The sequence below is a fragment of the Emys orbicularis genome, chromosome 9, assembly GCF_028017835.1.
Source record: "Emys orbicularis isolate rEmyOrb1 chromosome 9, rEmyOrb1.hap1, whole genome shotgun sequence".
Lineage (NCBI taxonomy): Eukaryota > Metazoa > Chordata > Testudines > Emydidae > Emys > Emys orbicularis.
Genome location: NC_088691.1, coordinates 70,048,577 through 70,066,990, shown reverse-complemented (window position 1 = coordinate 70,066,990; position 18,414 = coordinate 70,048,577). Strand labels below are relative to the sequence as shown.

The following is an 18,414-nucleotide window of genomic DNA, read 5'->3' as shown; positions in this document are numbered from 1 at the left end:
AGGTCTTTGTTTTCTGACCAATTAGAACCAATTCTGACCGTCTGTGGTGCATCAGCCTGAAAGCTATATTTCTAGTTGCTTTCATTCAGAGTTTAAAAAAAACCATGAGAAAAATGTAGAGTAAAAGCACCTAAATCATCTTTGAAAATGGGACTTAGAAACCTAAATGTCATCGAAAGTTAATGGGATTTAGGCTCCTAATTCATTTTTGAAAATGTTACCCTGTGTCAATTATTAATAAGCAGCAATATTTTAATTTGGCTTTTCCTGCTGAAATACAGTCCCACCTGAATCTAGAAAGGGAGATGATCACAAATCTTAATTTAATTGCTTTTTTTTACTAACCAAACATCTGAGGCTGACAGCCATGTACATGAATGTTTCGCAAAATCATTGTTAGAAGCCGGAGCATTATATTTGCATGTGTATTCTGAGGATAATTTTAAAATGATTATGTGTGCTTTTGACTCTCTAGTTAGGCCAGAATTTCAGAACTCTGCATGCAATTGCATATTAAAAAATGAACATGCAGTAGTGCAGCAGGGGTCTGATCCAATGTCCTTTTGGAGTCAACAGGAAGATTCTCATTGACTTCAATTAGGCTCCTAATGTGCACATCTAAAAACCATAATTGTATGCACAGTCATGGTATTTGGCACACATTTATAAATGCAGAATTCTGTAAATCTGGGCCTTCATTTTTAGTGACCCTTCAGAACATAAGAACAGCCATACTGTCTCAGACCAATGGTCCATCTTGCCTAGTATCCTGTCTTCTGCTAAAGGTCAGCGCCATGTGCTTCAAAGGGAATGATCAGAACAGGGCAATCATCAAGTGATCCATCCCCTAACATCCAGTCCCAGCATCTGGCAGTCATAAGTATGAGTGTCTATTCTTCACACTCAGTTGTTATCATAAATAAAGGGTCTCTGCTGCGATCAAATGCAGTAACAGATCAGTCTTAAAACCATTGAACTATAGCAACAGTCAACAAAAGAGTTTAAGCTCTGAACAGGAAGTGCTCTTGTGGCAAGACAGTTTGAAGCTAGTGGTCTAAACACAGCTAATTCTGAGAAGGGAAGTTCTGTGCAGCTTTTAAAAACAGAGTTAACTATAATATTGTACAAGATCTTCATATCCGGTTCTGTCTAAATTTACCTGTTGCATTCCTTTACTTTAGAGAATTTTTAACAGGAGATTTGGCCAAGTCCACTTAGATGAATAACTGGCAACACCGATCCACTTGTAATTGAAGGCATGCAGTTTTTTTATTTGCTTTATTCCAGTCCTTTATGTACAGTCCAAACTTCTTGAGAGGCAGTGTTATGCATGCAGTGGATAGAGTACCAGTATGGGAGTCAGCTGACCTGCATTCAGTTGCTTGTTCTGACATTGTATTGCTGTGTGTGACCTTTGCAAATTATGGTGCATCTCTGAGCCGCCATTTCCCTACTTGTAAAATGGGGGGAAATAAAGATTTGCCACTTTTTGCTCAGCACCTTGATGAGAAGCTATGTAAATCCTACGTTTTATTAAGTGTGGTGTCAACTGAAATCATTTGCAAATTTGTGCTGATTTTGCTGAGTAGTTTTGTCCGAACCAAAAAGGTCGAAATGTTTTCGTAAAATTGAAATGTTTAGTGTCAACCTGAAAAATTTTATTTAGATTTTCAGGTGTATTTTGACAAAAGCAAAGGAAAGGAGTGGCAATTCATAGTCATTCATGAAGACAAGAAATAGTTGTTGGACCAGCAAAAGAGAATGAGTTTGTCTTTACAGCGTGGTAGTTAGGACACTCATCTAGAATATGGGAGGCCCCAGTTCAAATCCATACTCCAATGACTACTTAATTATTGGTGCAAAATGCACCAGGTTCAAGAGGAGACACTGAGAAGCCCCATACCTGAAGATACCATGGCCTTGTGGTTAGGAGACTCTTGCAGTGTGGGAGACCCATGTTCAAATCCCTTTTCCACATCAGGCAGAGGGGGAATTGAACCTGGGTCTCCTACGTGTACTGGGCTAAAGCTCAAAAGGAGGCGGCACCACCACCACCTCCTCGTCTGGCCATTTTGTGAATCCTTTCCTTTGCTTTTGTCAAAATTCCTGATAATCTAAACAGTGGGTTTTGGGTACAAACAAAATGTTTTGTTTTGACATTATCAAAATGTTACAGTTCATTTTGACTGGAACTTTTTTTTTCAAATTTTCTAAATTTTCATTGAATAGTTTTGAAAAAATGTCATTTTCAGTTTGACCTGAAACAAAATTGAAATTTCCAGAGAACTGAAAAATCCATTATTCAGCCAGCTCCACTACTGACTTCTCCATAGTTGCCCTGTTGTGAAGCCATAAACCACTGAGGGGACCTTCACTGTTATAAAATAGAACCCTAAAATTGTAACATCCTGAGCACCGCCGTCTATCCCCACTTCATTTCTTTAACGCTCATGAAAGCTTATGCAAGTCTCCACTGTACATAGGCCTAGAATAATAAGACCGAGTTCTTTGGTAATAATGGCGAAGCACTCCTAAGAGATACTTAGTTGGGAAATCTGAAGATTAATTTGTAATAAGCACAACCGGACACAATAGAATAAAAATAATGGACAAATACATCCTCACAGCTGTTCACAAGGAGCTAAATAGCTAACTATGGATACTGATGAGAGTAGAAATGGAAAGAAATTGTTTTGCTACGTCCCATCCTGAACCATCCAAATGAAACTGAGAAAAAGTTTGGGGAATCCCATCATGTTTGCACCTGCCCATATAATGCATACAACTGTTTCAGAATTGCTCATGTGCAAAGCAGAGAAGGGGAAGCTGCGTACTACAAGTTAGATGCAAGTAAGAAACTCTTCTTTTTAGATTATGCACAGAGGGCTTTGTTCTGAGTCAAATTGTCATGTAAAGTCTGGTAAATGGACTTTCTTCAGAGGTTGTGGGGAGGAATTCTCACCTTTAACTTGGAATCAGGCCATGAAACAAATGCTCCAAAATTTGAAGTAGCAGAGGCTGCGAGCCACTTCAGGGTATACTGAGCAATGATTCTGCATAATCCACTGCTCGCAGTCCCCTCTTTTGCCCCCAAACACCCTGTGCTGCCCTGTAACTGAGGGTAGAATTTGAGCGACTGAGTCAGATTCTGCTCTTTGTTATATTGCTGTAAATATGGAGAACATAAGAAAGGCCATACTGAGTCAGACTAATGGTCCATCTTGCCCAGTATCCTGCCTTCCGATAGTGGCCAATGCCAGGTGCTTCAGAGGGAATGAACAGAACAGATAATCATCAAGTGATCCATCCCCTGTCGCTCATTCCCAGCTTCTGGCAAACAGAGGCTACAGACACTTCAGAGCATGGTTTTGCATCCCAGCCCATCTTGGCTAATAGCCATTGATGGACCTATACTCCATGAACTTATCCAGTGCTTTTTTGAACCCTGTTATAGTTTTGGCCTTCACAACATCCTCTGCCAAAAAGTTCCACAGGTTGACTGCGTTGTGTGAAGAAATACTTCCTTTTGTTTGTTTTAAACCTGCTGGCTATTAATTTCATTTGGTGACCCCTAGTTCTTGTGTTATGAGAAGGAGTAAAAAACACTTCCTTATTTACTTTCTCCACATCAGTCATGCTTTTATAGACCTTCATTGTATCCCCCCTTTGTCGTCTCTTTTTCAAGCTGAGTAGCTCCATTGACTTCACTGGAATCACTCCAGATTCACCCCCGGGTAATGGAGAGCAGAATCTGGTCCACCATGCCAGTTACAGAAAACCAATGGGACAGATCTGTGGATTAACTTGAGGATGTGGAAAAAGTACCCCAGGGTCTTGCAAGTGTGAATTTACAGTTGTTGCCTCACCCTTCCCTCAATGAAGAGGGATTCCCAGTCATGCAGAGGGGCAGTGTGAGCATTTGCAACTAGGTAGAACCTAATAATTAACACAAGGAAATCTAGCCCATCCTTGCAGATCTCATGGTAGCTGTCTGGAGAGCCGCTTCTTCACTCTGCTCGCCACATTGGTCCTGACAGCCCAACTCACTCCAGGTCCCTACCACAGCTGTGCAATGCCCATTTCCCCTGAGAATGGTAAAAGCTGTGAAAAGGAAGTTAAATAGTATCAGTAAACCCCATGGGTGGCGGGTGAACGAGCCATTGGGAGAGGCTCTCTGCCTGAGGCCCCGCCCCTCTCCTTCGGCCCCACTCCCCCACCGGAGCACAGAGCACACACCCCTGAGGCCACCAGCCCCCCCGTGTGCTCCCTGCCCCGGAGCACCAGGCAGGCTGCGCAGCCAGAGCACCCCCATCCCTGTGCACCAAGCGGGTGGCGTGACCGGAGCGCCCCTACCCCAGCGCCGGGCAGCGCGGTCCCAGTGCACCCAACTCCAGCCCCGGAGCGCTGGGCAGGCAGCACGACGTGCCTCAGTGCCCACAGCCCCAAGTCTTGCAAGCAACAGCCCCCGCCTGCCTATCCCAGTCTCTCCACCATGGAAGAGCAGGAAGGGAACTGGAAGCAGGCAGGAGGGGGCCTAGGGCAGAGCATGGCTGGGGCCATGCCAGGCTGTTTGGGGAGGCACAGCATCGACCGGCCTATGGTACCCGTCACCCATGATAAGTCCATGAAGATTCTCACTGGGCTGCTAATGGGGATGCTACATAAAGTAGCTACTTCCTGGATCCCTCCCTCTCTGATCCAACACCCCTTTCTCTTGCCAATCTTACAGTTGTCACATGGAGGGTTTTTTGCGGCTTGTTGGGACTCTTTGTCTGAAAGCCCCTCCTGCTCCTTTCCAAGAATTTCAAACCCTTTATGTCCATTTCCCTACTTCTTTGCCTCCTTCCATGCCCTGGAGCAGAGAGGGGCACGGAGCACAGCTGGGTTTGTAGTGTACTTTTTGTGGAGAAAAGGTTAAAAAATTCTAAAACACATTTTTCCTTTTAAAGTCACTGATGAACAAGGATTTAAAAGATTGAAGCAGGCCCACCTAGAGCAAACCCCATATTCCCCAGAAACCTACGCCAGTGCCTTTCGTTCAATGACTGCTTCAGCTGATACACGCTATTTGCAGTACTGTCTAAGTGAGGGGTGTGGAAGCCAGCAGAAAGTAGGCATCAGCAAAAATGCTGTCTCTTAACCCTTTTATGGGCATGCCTTTAATTCTTTATAGTGTTTTTTAATTGTTTGTTGATCTGACTAAATCTTTTGTTTTTATTTCTTGTCAGACAGACACAATTGCATGGGAAATGAGAACTCTGTACCCATCTGTACCTGAAGATGCAGAACAAAATGTAGAAAATTTATTTGTTAAAGAGGTAAATATCCAGCATCTGTACTCCTTGATTTTAAATAAGTCCAATCACCGTTTTTGTTACGTTTAATTATATGAGTCTAATGGTGATTTCTCTTTTGTTTTAGTCACATTTTTAACCAGTATGATATTTTTTGGTGGCCTGGTTTGCATCTAGAAAACTTGCAATTGTATTGCACTTGCCTCTCAGATGTCATTGTTTTAGTCCTGCATAGCTGATCCTTTTGTATTAGGCACATTTCTTAACATGAGCACTGAACTCTGGAGCTAGCAAAACCTGGGGAGTTTTGTACTTCACAAATATTTATATCCTTTCAAAAAACATTAGATGTTTTGCAAAACGTTTGGGAACTCTTAGCACTAGTGAGATCTTGTTTCATCTTTATTTTGTTTTAAGGCCTATATTGTGGCCCTATCAGCTGGTCACATTAGGAATGAGGAGGAGGGATTCTGCACTATTGGCAGTGGCTGGAGGCATTGCACCTGTATGGTACACATGCAAGCAGAATGCTTCCCAGGTACTTGAATGCAAGCAGGAGCACGGTTGGTCCCAGGCTGCAGAGCAGGAGAGATGCATGATTTCAAACACTGCTGGTGATTTTATGACTCCCCTGTAGCTTGTCTTAGAGAGATTCTGGCTGCCTCTTGCACAGGAGCTCAAGAGGTAGACAGCTCCCTGCAACTTTTCCACTGTGTGCTAAAGAAGGCACAATGTGGCCTGACATTTATATTAGAAATACAGATATATGGGACCAAATTTCAGCCAGCCTCCAAATTACATGCAATGGTTTTACTTACTTACATGCACAAATAACCATAGCCCTAAAATGTATGCGTGCCTTGCTTTTTGTACCCAGAGGAGGCAGTTACACATCCCAATTTGTATTGGCATTGTCTGTTTTCGTATGCACCATGGCTGCATATATACTTCTGCAGGAAAACTCATTTGCACACAAAAAAGTAGGTAAATAAACTCAGAGGCCAGCCTGAAAATTTGGCTGATAGATTCCCATGCAGCATAACACTTTACAAGCTGACCCTATTTTTCTCTCCATCTGTGTGACTAGAAACTCGCTGCCAGCTCAAACTCCTTCTCTCCCTGCCACCTTTCCAATTCTGACAATAGGGCTTGATGAGGCAAGTCATTATTTCCCTTCTTTTCCTTTCGGCAGGGTGGGGTCTGTCTATTCTGTAGTTTGAGGCTCCACAAATTGTAAAGCCAACACTATCCACATTGCGGTGCTCAGAAAATGCAGTCTAAAAATAGAATGCAGTGCACAGTATCTGGGAATTATTACTGCTGAATACTCCAAGGAGGTGCTAATGACAAACTGGCAAAATCCTAAGCCTTCTCTGCAACACTAGAGAGCCAAGAATAAGAGAGAGCAGTAGAACAAGGGGGGAAAAAACAGCACTAGAGACTTAGGACTGCAGTGGAAGTGCTGTGCATGGAACAATGGTAGGTTAAAGCCTTTCAACTAAATTTTAAAATAGAAATACATGTGTTCCGCTTCATGTTTCAAAGCCAAAACATATATAAAGTCAATTAGGTCCAAGCAGGAAATAATTACCAATATCCAATCGTCTCCTTACTCCTCCAAGAGCATAACACAAAGGTCCTCTGGAGCCAGGGTGTTCTTCTTCTTGGAAATGAAGATAAAAGATGAAGATGTAAATATTCCCTTCCCATTCTACACATAATTTCACTAGATATATTACAAATGAAGGGCCACAGGACAAATTTATGAGTGAGCCCTTTTCTCTCCCAAGCTGGATATAGTCTTAATGGCAATGAGTATCAGAGGGGTAGCTGTGTTAGTCTGTATCCACAAAAACAATGTGGAGTCCGGTGGCACCTTAAAGACTAACAGATTTATTTGGGCATAAGCTTTCATGGGTAAAAAACCCCACTTCTTCAGATGCATGGAGTGAAAATTACAGAAGCAGGCATAAATATATTGACACATGAAGAGAAGGGAGTTACCTTACAAGTGGAGAACCAGTGTTTACAAGGCTAATTCAGTCAGGGTGGATGTGATCCACTGCCAATAATTGATGAGGAGGTGTCAATACCAAGAGAGGGAAAATTGCTTTTGTAGTGAACCAGCCACTCCCAGTCCCTATTCAAGCCCAAATTAAATGTTAAATTTGCAAATGAATTGTAGCTCTGCTCTCGCTTTGAAGTCTGTTTTTGAAGTTTTTTTGTTGAAGGATGGCTACTTTTAAATCTGTTATGACTCCCCTGCAGCTTGTCTGCCACAATATAGGTGCCACAAAACATGACACCAATATTCTCTCTAAAAATGATAGCTATCACCTTGTTATATTTTGGGAGGAGTGTTTGTGCTGGAGCTGACCACCTGTCTGATAAGGGAAAGAGTGTGGCTGGTTCTGAATCATGTGCAAGGGAGGAAGGAAGATGGTGCAAGTTGGTGAGGAAGTGGGTTGAGCTTCTCCAGCTTATGAGTCTTTGCAATGGGTAGCAGCACTCCCAATCCTTGTGCACCTTGGGTCTGAATCCTTTGCCCATAGAAACCAGTGGAGAGGCTCCAAGGAACTTCAGGGGACATTGGATCAGGACCCAGAGCCTAAGGAGATCTTTTGCCAGTCACACTGAACTCCCCAAAGACAGGAGCTGAGCTCTGGTCCCATCCAGGTCTTACCAAAGTGGATGGTGCACATGTTGCACCTTTTAAATGCCTATAGCAGTAGCTGCTCTACTCTGTACTTCCCCAACATTCCCAGAAGCATGCTGCCTTCTTCAGCACTAAGGGTCTGATCCAGAGCCCGTTAAAGTCAATGGAAAGACTTCTTCAATGGGCTTTGGTTCAGCCAGAATACCTCCGGCAGCCAGAATACCTCCAGCTCCTGCCAGCTCTTCACCCCAGCACAGCTGTAACATTAAAAGCTATCCTTAATTTCTTCCAAATGCAGTTTTTTGTCCAGTGATTCCTTTATAACTCTGTGACAAACGAGATTCATAAGAGAACTGGAAACTAAGTATTAACAGGACACAGTGGCTGATAACACCTTGCAAGTGACATCTGCAAAATCTAACCAGCATATTTGAATAAAGAAATTTTGGGTAAATAAACCACAGAGTATAAAAATACCACTGGATTACAAGTGATACTTCTCCTAAAACAAACGTAAAGGGTTCAATTCTCCTTTGTCTTGTACCTTGTGGAGTCATTTACCCCTGTCTAGTGAATGTGCAGAGGGCTGCCATGTCAGAATGGCAACATTTTACACTCTGCACAGATGTCACTAATTCTGAAAGGTAACAGAAAATCAAGCTTGTTTTGTAGAGTTGTTGGGTCAAAATAGCTTTCTTCTTCCACCTCAGAAGTGGCTACATTTTAACTATGACTGTAATTAGCCTTACAATCCATAAAAATCCTCTTTAAAGTGCTTTGAGATCCATTCAGATGAAAGGCAGTATATCAAAGTGAAGTAATAATAACTATTATATCCTTAATATTGAAATTTCATGTAGTAGATTTATGTGGTTTATTTCAACATACCTACTGTAGTAAGAATATTATGAGTAGTCCTTTTAGTCTGGCAATATAGGCTTCCCAACTGCAAAAATGGGGTAATATTCAGTTGTCCTTTAGTACCCAAGTCGTTCACCGTGGAGGATTTCTGTATGCACGGTATTGTACCATATCTCCATAGGACTTGTAAATGTTTTTGGTTATTAAACCAAGAGCTTTATTAATCTTAACACTAAAGAAGTAACAGCTTTACAACTACTCTCTTTATAATTATTGAAAGGGGTTCTATATCAGTGCAGTCAATTACTCAGGCTATTTTGTCCACTATACACACTGCACACTCATTTCGTTCTTTTAAATTTCAAAGTCAAATTAAAACAGAACCTTAAGTTGGTAAGTGTCACCATCTAAAATAAATCAAAGGCTTTATTATCCATCGTGCTGAAGATTTTTTCAGGTTCAAAAGCTGAGTGTTTTCAATGTTTTAAAGAAGTAGTGTATCAGTACACTGCCACCAATGCACTGAGGCTCTCTTACAGCCTACATTTACAGTACTTGGAGAAGTAAACAGTTTATTAAAATTGTGAATTAATTGCATATTTTAATTTTTAGGTTTGGTAAAATCTAGGATTCTCAATCACTAATTTCTATTTTATATATGAGCTGTATGAAATTGGAGAGTTGTAAAACTGAGGTCCTCCTGATGGCTTTTGGCCAATAGAGATGGCATCATGCTTTTCATATGAGTAGAGGGAGTAACCTCAGAGTGCTGGCTAAATTCCAAACTAGTTAATGCTAGTAAATTCTGCCTTCCAGAATCCCTGTGTAGTTTCCCTTAAGTATGATGTTCTTTGCTTCCGGTTTTAAAACCCTTTCTTAGTGTTGCCCTTCACTGTTTTAATAGCTGCTGCTTTCCACCTCAGAGATGGCAGAATTTAAGTGGTGAATGAAGTTACATAATCCTTTATCCATCTAATACGTGTGTAAGGTACTTTAGGATTCAAAAACTGCTAGATCATTCCACGTTGTTGTTAATAATAAACGAATGATTATATAAGTTCCTTCCCCAAGCTTGCAGAGATCTTGAAGAGAATGTAAACTGTGAAAGAAAGGGGAACTCTGGCCATTTTCAAGGGGTTTCTAGGTACTCTCTTCAGTTCTGCTTCTCTTATTTCATTTTCCTTTTTTCAAAATGTTAATTTGCATTGCAGAGCAAACCTGTAACATGGCTACCCTATGAAGTGCCCCTTTTGCTGTGGCAGCCATCACACTGTCACCACCAACACAAACACTGGAAAGCTGCAGGTGCTGAGTTTTTGCAGGATGATTTCTCTAGGGGAAAGTCTGGCCAGCAAGGAAAGGCGGTGGGGGTGGGGGTGGGGAAAGGCTTCAAAGCCTGAAGGGCTGACAGCGGATGGATGGAACAAGAGAGCTGATGCAAATGAGTGCCAACCCTTCCCCATCCCATAATTAATCTCCTCCTCGCCCTACTAGGGCTAAATATACCTCTGGAATGACTCTCCATCAAGGTTAGGAGGCAGCTGTATCTGTCCTGAGGGCCACAGCTGTTCCTGCGGAAGGGTTCCATCCTTCTGATCAACAGCATCTTGTGTGTTTCCCTCCATAATTCAATAATTACCCATCAAAGATGTTGATGAAATCAATACAAATGTTTTGGTATTTTCTGGTGGAAAAATGTTCAGTTGGCAAATGTTCAACCCATTCTGGTTTATAACAGACGGCAATTCTTAACCACAACAGGCTAGCTAGAGATAAGGAGTAGCCATTGCTCTAAATGTACTTGCCTCTGTGATTTCTCTGAATGTTACTTGAATGTGCTTTTTGTTCCTTTATATTTTAATTTTGATTAGTCTCTTCTTGAAGAAGCACAAGAAACCTTTATATTTAATAAGTTAAAACATTGTGGCCTGCTCTATATATTGTTCATGGCTATTTTTAAACACATCAGTAAAGAGCCTATAATGTTAACAAAAAAACTCCTGTGTTGAATCCCTTTTACATGAATTGATTGCATCTTTTACGTATTCTAATCAGTAATGAAAGTAGGACAGGAAAAATCAGTCCTTTCTTTAAAGGATTCAGTTTCTTTTTGTGTCTCAAATAGACAGTGTATGAAGTATGAATTAGCGGGTCTACACTTATTCTGATCCAATTCACTGAATGATCTTTTTCACTGGCTCATGTAATACAGTATATACATTGCTCCTATGCAAATATTTACTTACTATGTCCCAGATGGTCACCAGACTGACTTAACTAAAGCTTAAACCACAGAAACACAATGGTGAGTTTGTTTCTGTCCACCTGTGAATCTGCAGAAAGGGCTCGATTTTGCTGTCATTGGAGTCCATGGTAAAATTCCCATTGATATCAGTGTGCCATATTCAGGTTTGGGCTGTGATCCTACAAGGTGCTGAGCGTCCTCTGTTACCATTTAAAGTCAATGATTGCATTAGTCTGTCTGTTTATCATTTAAGCCATAATATATGATCCTATCTGCCTGTATGATCTGGTCACATTTTCTCCCACTTTTTCATGCAGCACCGTTGAATTCAGTGGGGTGTAAATCAGAACTGAATTTCGCCCTGTGCATTCAGAATGAATCTATTACTGTAGCGATTTGGATGTCATATGTTGTTATATTTCATTCAGCGTTTATGTGGGAGGGGACAGCTCATGAATTTGTAGCTGTTTCCTTGTAATTTTGTTTCATATACCCAGGGCCAGCTCCAGCATTTCTGCCGCCCCAAGCAAAAAAAAAAAAAAAAAACGCGATCGTCTGCGGCAGTTCGGCGGCAGGTCCTTCGCTCCTAGAGGGAGTGAGGGACCTGCCACCCCCGAATTGCCGAAGGTGCTGCTCCTCTCCCTTGGCCGCCCCAAGCACCGGCTTGTTAAGCTGGTGCCTGGAGCCGGCTCTGCATATACCGTAAAATCAAAAAGAGAATGGGAAAAAAAAGTAATTTAAAATGATCCTGTCCCTGGCTTGTGGGTTTTTTTTTGTTTTTGTTTTTATTTGTGGTCACATCTGCTAAGAAGTTTTATTATTGACTTCAGTGGGTGTATTTTAGGCAAATGCTGAGCCCTTTTGAAAATACCACCCACAATTTAGAAGATCATCAGACCTCACTTCAGAAGGGTGATATTATTTTCCATATTAATGGCCAAAGCCTGACTGCTCCCCTCCCTGTCCGTGAGTACAGAAGGCTCTACACTTAGTGACACCACTGTAAAGCGAGGACTGGCTGTGGAGAGGTCCTGGCGGGAACATTCCTTGGAGTGGGGTTTAGTCTCACTGATCTATTTTGTCCTTCTGTCTTTTTATTGTCCATTTTCTCCTAATTTCATTCTGTCAAGCTTTTACTCCCTGCATTCTCTGTTCCCCTGCCCCTTTGCTCTCTCTCTTATTCAGTTCTCTCTCTCATCTCCATCCCTCTGTTTTCCATGAGACCCATTCTCCTCCCTCTCCCCACTCTGAAATGTCCCTCCACCTCATACTGTCTCTTTCCTGTGGTTCCCTTTCATCTCCATGCCCTGCCACTGATGTGTCTCCCTCCCTCCTTCCCTCTTTCTCTTCTCCCTATGTTTTCTCTTGTCCCACCTAAGGGGGCCGCTGCTGCTGTTGAAGGGGTGTGCACGGAGGGCAAGGTCTAAGTCCCATTATGTCAGCTGCCTGTATTAAGCGATCTCCACTGTGCTGCCACTCCTGCAGTTACAGAGTCTAGTGATGCAGATGGCAGCCCTGTTTGTCTTTTTAAGTACTCGGAGGGCATGCCGATACTATAATGATGGGAGTCATAACCTATCAGTATCTGGATAGCATAGGTATCCTCACTATAAATAGGTCCAGTTCTTCTTGCCCCCCAAACAAGAGGACTGTTGGTGCTGGGCTTTATGGGCCCCAAAGGCCAACTCTAGGTGGCTGACCCTGCAAACACTTCTGCTTAACTTTATGCATGTGAGTAGTCCCGTTGAGCTTGACAGATAGATCAGAATAAGGAGAGCAGGACGATAACCAGATAAACAGACATAATTAGAAAGTTTAGTGGGTAAGTTAAACCTGTGCTGAAGTGCTTTGCAGGATCAGGGTCTTAGTTATTAGTACAGCCAAAATCTTTTTTTCTATGATTAAAAAACATAAATGCCATAACTATTTTATCTGCAGATGCTAGTAACTGTAGAAGAGGAAGAATGGTCTAGTGGTCAAGGAGCCAGTAGCATGGGTCCATTAACATACCATTTAACTCTAATAAATTGACTAAGGTACCAAGCTTGCTCATAATGACAGAATAGTGGGGTAATTTTTTTAACATACTATACAATTATTAATCCCTACAGTGTGCTTTAGAACCACAATTTCCAGAAGTCTATGATATAATCTGCTCCATTCTCCTTGTTGCAACTTTATAGGCTACCAATAAACATACAGATTTCTTGTTCCTCTCCACCAATATTTTCTTGCCTTGGCAATTTGAATCTTTGTTAAAATGAGTAACATGATAGTTGTTTATAAATTAAATATGACTCAACAATGTTATATTGTTGCGACTAAGGACATCATGGCATACTTACCACATTAATAATTTTCTATAAAAATGAGCAATACAGTAATTCTGTTCTACTTGACACAGAATAGACCTCAAATACAACTTGCATTCAGCTTTGGGCACCACATTTCAAAAGAGACATGAACATATTAAAAAGAGTTCAGAAGAGAGTCACAAAACTGACAAAAGGTTTAAAAAATAAGTTAAGAGAACTGGAGAAATTCAGTATGAAAAAATATAACTCAGGTGAGACATAACTGTCCAGAAATACATTATGGGATGTTATAAAGAGGATAAGGATCAGTCCTTGAGGACAGAACAAGAAGTAGTGGACCTAAACTGTAGCAGGGAGAATTTGTTAGGTAGTAGGTTAAGTCTAGTTACTGTGGAAGTTAGGTAATGAAGCATGGTGCAAAGGGAAGACATAATTTATGTCAGTGGAGATATTCAGGGACACAGAAGTACCAATCTATCAAGGTGATATAGTAATAATTTAATAAATCCTTCCATGATGCAGGAGAATGAAGTCAGTAATCTACTTTAGGTTGCTTCCGCGCACATGAGTGAATTAAAAAACATCACCTTTGATTTAAATGCGAAATAGTGCTTTAAAACTCCAAGAAATATGAAATTGATTTTCCTTTAAGAATAGCAGTACCAAGCTATTAAACAAAAGAATATGTGCTTCTGCTGGAGTTGTTTCTTTGTTCTGGATCCTTCCCTGAGTGTGAATAAGTTGAAATAATCTATTTCTTTCCTTTCTTTTTAGGCTTGTAAATATTACAATTCTCAGTGGCATGTTGTGAACTACAAATATGAAAAGTATTCAGGAGATTTTCGACATTTACCACAGTAAGAACTTCACTAGTTCTCCATTTTCTTCTCCCAGTTTGGTACTGTTTCGCTGAGTCATGTAAATATTTCCACTTTACCCCATCCTGTACCTGCTCCCTATTTGTTTTACCATAAACATACTGGGCCACATTTAAAAAAAAAAAAAAAAAAGAGACAAAGATCCCTGAGCAAACACCTTCACATATCTACTAACCACTTTTAATGTAAATTCAAATCAAATGACTACTCTTGTATTATTAATATTTGTATATGCAAAGTACTGATTAGTACAGACAAATCTGGCTTTTTACTGTTATTAAAAAAAACATAAATGTCATAACTATTTTACCTGGGCCTAATTCTCCTGTCAGTTACACTGCTGTAAAACTGAAGTTACTTCATTGATCATTTAGTTACTCTGGGTTTACACCACAGTAAATGAGCTCAAAATCTGGCCCAATACATATAATGAGTGTATGTGCACACACACAAACACTTTGCATGCTTCCAGTGGTCTTCTACTTTTTCAGTATTTGGTCATTGTGTGAATAGTGAACTTTTCCATGAGATGTAGGTTACAAAATAAATTCATGTTTTCATTATAACCATTCTCATAAAACAAACTGACATTCTGCAGCCATTGGGCATGATTCTCTTCTCATTTACACTGATGGAAATCAGGAGTATTTCTGTTGAGGTCAATGGAGTAAGAACAGTGTAAAAGTGATGTAAAATGAGAGGACAATCATGCTCCTTGACTTCAGGGATAAGAAATGAAAGTCTTTGGGCCAAATTCTTCATCTTCTAGGTATAATACATGTGCAGTTGTTCCCAATACCACGTTTTCCCAACAAGCAGCTTATGCTTTAAATTAGGGATCATTATAGTGAGCAACAAATTAAATTACAGAATACCGAAATGAACATTAACTCCATCTTTCACAGAATTTGAGGCATTAAAATTGTGATACTGCATTCTTGTAAAAAAGATTGTAAAAAGAGCAAGAAATAGCAAACAGGAATTGATTCTCTGGACACTGATTGGATTAAGGATGAGAGGTGGTACAAACTGAATCCATTCTTGTAGCAATGTTAAGATTGTCTCTTACAGTCTTCTTCAGATGCTATGCACACAAAGTCATGTACTATAAGCCTTCCTTTGTATCTACAATTCCTCTCTTGTATATTAATCTTACTATGAACAGAGAGTGTGTTAATCCTAGAGGCAAAGGAGAAGAGTGACACTAATTAGAGTTCTTAGATGTAGTTGTGTTTAGGTAACTTTTTACTCTGCGGGACAGCTTGTATGATGGTCTGTCTGCTCAGGAGAGGAAATTGAAAATGCAACATTTTGCAGTCCAAGTTTGCAAGTACTGTCCCTCTTATGAAATGTGCAACATGCTGAACTGTTTCTTATATGGAGTTTGCATTATTCTGCATGAAAGTAATTTGTAGTCAGTATGTACATTGTCTTCCATGGAGTTATGTTAGTCTATTGACACTGCTTGCAGCAGTTCTCTATTTTTCACATCCACCTGGGATATTATGGGGTCTTCTTGTCTTGTTTCCATATAATGGGTTATTGTCAAAACCAGAACATTTTGCTTATATTACAGAGTATAATGATTGAGAGAGATTTCAGTGTACAGTCTTTTGAATCTCTAAAGAAAATTTACATCAGCTCTGTCCAAACATTGCCCAACTGATAGCTCCACTGGCATTTGGACAAGAGAATTAACCTAATTTGCACCGAATGAGGCCAATTGCAGACAGACTTTTTTTTTTTTTTTTAGTACAGAGGTACAAACCACAAAACATCATGCCAAACATTGCTCCAACTTGATCTGAACAGCATCTGCTTATATCATGTTAGAGCATCGCATACTGTGACCCTTGTAGGCTGCACCTCCAACCCCCCCGTTCCCTGCCCCCCCCCGGGACGACGGCCTCCCCAGGACTCCTGCCCCATCCACCCCCCTGCTCTCTGTCCCCCCAACCCCAAACTGCCCCCCGCTGCCCCATCCAACCCCTCCTCTCCTTTCTAACTGCCCCCCCGGGACCCCTGCCCTCTGACCGCCCCGCCCCCGACCACCACCCCGATCTCTCCTGCCCTCTATCCAACCCCCCCTGCTCCCTGCCCCCTTACCAGGCTGCCTGGAGCTACAGCTGCGCCTCCCAGAGTACCGAGACAGGCAGCCGTGCCGCCCAGCTGGAGCCAGCCACGCAGCACACAGCACCGGGTGCAGCTGTGCTGCCCCGGGAGCTCACAGCCCCGCCATCAGAGCATTGTGCCAGCGGCACGGTGCACTGAGACTGCAGGGAAGGGGAAACAGCAGGGGAGGGGCCGGGGACGAGCCTACCAGGCCAGGAGCTCAGGGGCCAGGCAGGAGGGTTCCGCGGGCCAGATGTAGCCCGCAGACTGTAGTTTTGCCCACCTCTGCCTTAGCCCCTCATTTCCCTTATTAAAAATTGAGGCAAAGTATTTGTTTAGGTGTTGGATCATGCCTAGATTATCTTTAATGTCCACCCCTTCCTCAGTGTTTAGTGATCCCTCTTTTTCCCTTGTTTTCTTGTTGTTTACAGAATCTTTTACTATTGGTTTTAATTTCCTTTGCAAGGTCCAACTCTGCTTGGCTTTTTCCCTACACTTTCTGAGCTCCAAGAGGTAGTTTTCCTTGCTGATTCATCCCATCTTCCATTCCTTGTAGGCTTTCTGCTTTCTCTTAATCACCTGTTTGAGATACTTGCTCATCCAGGTTGGTCTGCAACTCTTCCCTACATTTTTTCCCTTTGCTTGGGACGCAGGCTTCAGATATCAGAGTAGCAGCCGTGTTAGTCTGTATCCGCAAAAATAACAGGAGTACTTGTGGCACCTTAGAGACTAACAAATTTATTAGAGCATAAGCTTTCGTGGGCTACAACCCACTTCTTCGGATGCGTGGCTTCAGATAGTTTCTGCAACTTTGACTTTAGTAATTCCAAGCCTCCTCCACATTCAGATCCTTTAGTTCTTCAGTCCAGTCCACTTTCCTAACTAATTCCCTTAATTTTTTTAAGTTTGCCTTTTTGAAATCAAGGACCCTACTTGTAGATCTGTTTTTGTTTATCCTTTCATTTAATTTAAACTGAATTAGCTCATGATCACTCGAATCAAAGTTGTCCCCTACAACCAGTTCTTCTATGAGGTCCTCACTTCCCTCAGGGCAGTTTATGTCATTTCACACACTCATGCATGATATAGATTGATAGCTGCATAGGGAAGCACTTTTCAACAGGCTGAAAACTTCCCTGTTCTGAAAATAGCACTTTCTACTGGGAAGTGGTTGCAATTTGGTGATACAATGCCTGGAGTAGAAACTTGGGGCAAATTCATCCCTAGTGAACTTCCACTGAATTCAGTATGTTACACTGGGGATTAATTCAGCCCCCTGAGTATGAAATGACATTACGTAAAACACTAATTTTCCTCTGGATATGTTCCTTCTTTGAGGGTTTTTGCAGACCTTTCCACCAGCTAAACTGTATGGTGCTTTGATGTCTGTTCCCTCACTACCTCTTTTTGCACAACTGTGCATATTCTGCTCTATTATGCTTTTTTTCTTAGTGAGCATGGAGGAGACATGTTACTGACTTTGCTATCTGGTGCAGAGGGGAGCAAGGCCCCACCGTCTTTGGGTTAGATGGTACTAGCGTGGCATAGCCTTTGCATCCACTCAGGGCTGGCCTGCGTTGGCAGGAGCATTCACAATGCTTCCCGAAGAGCTGGGGAAAGCTCACTCACAGCAGCAGTTACTCCTGCTGTACACACACCCTGTTCCACAATAACAAGCAGGGCCACAGCAACTGACATGCCCCTTGCCTAACTCCACTGTCGACTGTAGGAATTGGGCAGAAGCTTAAGAATTTTATCTAAAGATGTAACAGTACTGGAATCCTTTTGATCTCTTGGTTCTTTCTCAAAAGAAAAAAATCAAATAATAATTATTACTTAGTTCAATAAGGAAATAACCTGTCCTGTTAGTACATCAGATTCTAAAGGGAATATGTATTAGCCAGAACCAATGTGTCTGAATCTTGCTAGCCATTTGCATTTGAGAAAGCTCTTTAGTCAATTTGGTACCCATATTTCTCTAAGAACATCTAATGGTAAATTTTCAGGACTGAACAGCATATTAAACTCAGAACTCCTGTGAGTAAGAGTGGGA

General features: G+C 41.6%; 1 protein-coding gene across 3 annotated transcripts in view; it reads left to right on the top strand.

Annotated features, from left to right (window-relative positions):
- The window catches only part of DOCK10 (dedicator of cytokinesis 10), a 225,609-nt gene that overhangs the window by 87,800 nt on the left and 119,395 nt on the right, over positions 1 to 18,414 (top strand). For all 3 annotated transcript variants that reach the window (XM_065410869.1, XM_065410867.1, XM_065410868.1), the window contains 2 exons: positions 5,229 to 5,318; positions 14,146 to 14,228. In XM_065410869.1, coding sequence (XP_065266941.1) covers positions 5,229 to 5,318; positions 14,146 to 14,228 — 173 coding nt within the window. The remainder of the gene's footprint in view (positions 1 to 5,228; positions 5,319 to 14,145; positions 14,229 to 18,414) is intronic.